At 34.5% G+C, this 3,540-nt stretch overlaps 1 protein-coding gene across 1 annotated transcript; it reads right to left on the reverse strand.

Annotated features, from left to right (window-relative positions):
• Window positions 1-1,787: 1,787 nt before the first annotated feature.
• On the reverse strand, window positions 1,788-3,333 carry LOC131641014 (uncharacterized acetyltransferase At3g50280-like). The gene has a single exon (XM_058911351.1). The coding sequence runs from the start codon at window positions 3,288-3,290 to the stop codon at window positions 1,959-1,961; it is 1,332 nt and encodes a 443-aa protein (XP_058767334.1). The 5' UTR covers window positions 3,291-3,333; the 3' UTR covers window positions 1,788-1,958.
• Between the last annotated feature and the right edge of the window lie 207 nt (window positions 3,334-3,540).

Below are 3,540 nucleotides of genomic sequence, written 5' to 3' on the forward strand. Positions count from 1 at the left end.
AAATTTATATCAAACAGACCATTAGATATCAAGTTCACTGAATCCTTTAACTATCCTCACTTTCACTCACACAACTATGAACACTGTTACTTCATTGTTGAGCATTTTTCTTCTCATGTTGCGGCTGCGGCTGCCGGTGTTGCGATTGTGACTATTGTAGTTGCTGCGATGCGCATTGTGGCCGTTGCGGCGTGAATTTAAATTAGGAAATATTCGAAACGCACCATTAAAAAACACTTCATGTTAATATTTTACATTATAAATCACGTGTAAATTGAGTTGATGGGTTTTCAAATGTTAAGTTATCATGAAAATATATGAAGAAACATGGGTGAAAGTGTTTGATGAGAATTCTAGTATCGTTGGAGGTGTGATTATAAATTACACCGCAATTACAATTTGATGTGGATGCAGAGGTTACCGCATCAGCAATATTGCGACCGTAATTACTGTCGGGACTGCAATTTAAAACCATGGCGGGCTAGAATCATTTCAACTCCATCCGAAATCTCTACCTCAACCCATTCACATCTTTCATTTCATTCTTCTCTATCCCACACAAGTCAACAAAAACACAAGGAATTTCTTTAATTCTTAGCTGAATTATTATAGTCTATAGAAAGCCGAGAACATGTCAGAAGGCTTCATTATTGGTTGTGTATAAGACAAGATCTCTCAAACTGGTGGGTCATTGACCAATTTACAATAGTGATGACAGCAACAAATACTACTATGAACATTCTAGCCCTCACCGAAATAATGATTAAGAAAGAAAAACAAACTTCATGTTTCTCATACTCTACCTAATCTAGTAGCAACTTGCATCAATCCTTTAAAGGCAATTATTTAACAAAAGTGTATTATTAATTGCAAATGCTTCAACTTAAAGCTACTATAATGGTGGAGGACACAGAAAATAACCAGCGTCCGAAGAACCCCTAAACCAAAGAGTAACTCTCCTAACAAACTTTCTAACGATATTTCTGAATGAGTTTGAATGAGTTATTCATGTTTCCTCAAATTCAGGGGATATTCTAACTAACTCGTACTCACAGTTCTAGAAGGTTTCCTCGTGTAAGTGGGCCCAATAATTGGATCCACTTAAGGGTCTGACTGGATTGTCTTCTCTGAAATAATCTATATTACAAACATAAGCCCTTGTAAGACAGTTTGAAAGAGTTTCCAGACACAACTTATGACATATTCATAAGCCGTATTCAGCTGATTTCCATAAACTCAATAAAATAACTCACAACTTAAGTTTTAATTTTATCCTATAGAAATAGCCCATACTTAAAAACTCATATGTCAGATCAATCTAGGGTTTTAAAAAAGGTCTGCAACTACGAATACGACCGTGACAAAACGGTTTTGACAGATATCGATATCGATACCGTTTTCACCATTTTCTATATTGAAGAATAAATTGTCATTAATTCATATTGCGACGGCCACAATACATCTGTACCGATCGAAATCGCAAAAACCTTTACGCAACCGTTTTTTAAAAACGATCAAACAAAGTTAATTCCCTATTAATTGTTTTCTTAAAATATCAATGATTAAAACTTTTTTTTTTAATTTCAAAATTTAGGAGACCATGTTCAAATATGATGAGTCTAAACCACGGATACCGGAAACACTACACTGACACGTCATCGACACCGGTAATAGTTTAAAAAAATAATATTTTAAACTTAATCACAAATGTCAAAATGCTAAAACTAAATATTAAGATATTTAAGAAAATACAAACATATTTTATTATTTATTTATTTATACTCTAATCACGTAAAATTGAGTTCTTACCAAACATACATACTACAACTTAGTCCAAGCTACAAACTGGAAACATCAAACCTTGTTTACACTATGAAAAAAATACACAACAAATTAAGACTTTGGCATCATTATTCATGTTACACAAAAACACTAAAACTGAAATGGTATACCGAAGATTAGCTAGACACAACATCCATAAATTCAGAATCATTTCCAATTGCTTCCAAAATATCATAAGGAAGACAAACTTCAAAATTCATACTACCTTCTTCTGCACCAGCACACACATAAATCTTTCCATTTCTTTTATTCGCACCTCCATTTCGAACTGTCACTGGTTTTCCCCAACCAAAATCATTACCATAAACATCAAACCAAGGCGAACTACCAAGCGCCAATGAATTACTATTTGCCACAACACCATGGCGAGCAAAACTAGGAGTTATTAACCAATTTTCATAACGACTTTTCAATTTCTCGTCAGAGTACAAAGCAATTATCTTGTTCATCTCCCAAGCACCTTTACCAAGTCCATTGTTGTCCAACAATTCACAAACTTTCATGGTAACTTCACAATCTATGACAGCGTTACCAAAATAATTCTTTTGCAACGGAGGAATAAACCTTGGCCTAACGCCTATAACCATCATATAATTAACTTTTTCTTGCGGGTCAAGGTTTTTGCAACGTATAACAGAGCGCCAAATGTGAGTGAAAACTGCTTGCAATGAAGATATGTTCTTTGTACCAGTCTCTAAGTTTGCTTTGAATTTTAGTTTTGCAATATTCTCTTTTGTAAAATGAAACATTCTCTCTGAGTGGTTGAGTGATTCTTCTTCATCATTATCATCATTAGAGTGATTATTTTGTGGTTCCACTAAGAAAGGAAATCGAATGGGAAGTTGAGTACCTTTTGGAAACCATCGTTCGAATGATGGGGTTTTCGATATTTGAAGAGCCCCCTTTGAAATTTCGGCCCATGAATTGATGAAGTGCCAAATTGAGTTACCATCAGCGACCACATGGTTGACTGTACAACCAATAAAGATGCCATCAGTTAACTCTGTTACTTGGACAGCAAGTAATGGTTGTGATGTCCCTTCATAGTTTTTGACTTTGCCAAGTGGAAAAATTGAGTATACAACACGAGGAAGATAAATAGGTTCAAGAATGTCGGAAACACTAATATTTTTTGCTTCGGCGTGAATAAAGAGTGCACCTTCGTTGTTACACAGTATAGAACATGAGATAGTGTTATCTTCGTGTTCCGTGATTTTGAGACGACCTGTGAAAGGTGGAAAAAATTCAAGGGTAGTGGAAAGAGAGTGTTTGAGGCGTTGAATTTGATTTGTGGTATCTAATTTGCAAGGGTGGTGATAAAGAAGGCCCTTTTGGTTGACTCCATATGGGAGGAATTGTAGATCCCATGGTGTTAGATCGATTGTACGATCATTTGAGTGATTTTGTGCATGAATTATAGTGGTGGAGATAACTTGGAAGGAACTCATATTTTATGCTATTACTATGTGGAAGAATTAGAAAGAACTGTGATGTATTCTTGGATGTGTTTGAGAGGTTCCACTAAGGGCTATTTATAAAATTGAACCTTGCAGTGTCGTTGCCTTCTGTAAGAGATTTTATATATTAAAATTTATTTCTCTTTAAAATTAATTATAAAATGATATATCCTCAAATATTAAATATAAAATTCTTGTAGAAATATATGATTTCCATAAATGCAAGATCATTTTCATATTT

The sequence above is a fragment of the Vicia villosa genome, unplaced genomic scaffold, assembly GCF_029867415.1.
Source record: "Vicia villosa cultivar HV-30 ecotype Madison, WI unplaced genomic scaffold, Vvil1.0 ctg.003455F_1_1, whole genome shotgun sequence".
Taxonomy (NCBI): Eukaryota; Viridiplantae; Streptophyta; class Magnoliopsida; order Fabales; family Fabaceae; genus Vicia; species Vicia villosa.

Coding starts and splice junctions, on each gene's coding strand:
- LOC131641014 (XM_058911351.1), bottom strand. CDS start 3,290: ATGAGTTCCTTCCAAGTTATCTCCACCACTATAATTCATGCACAAAAT.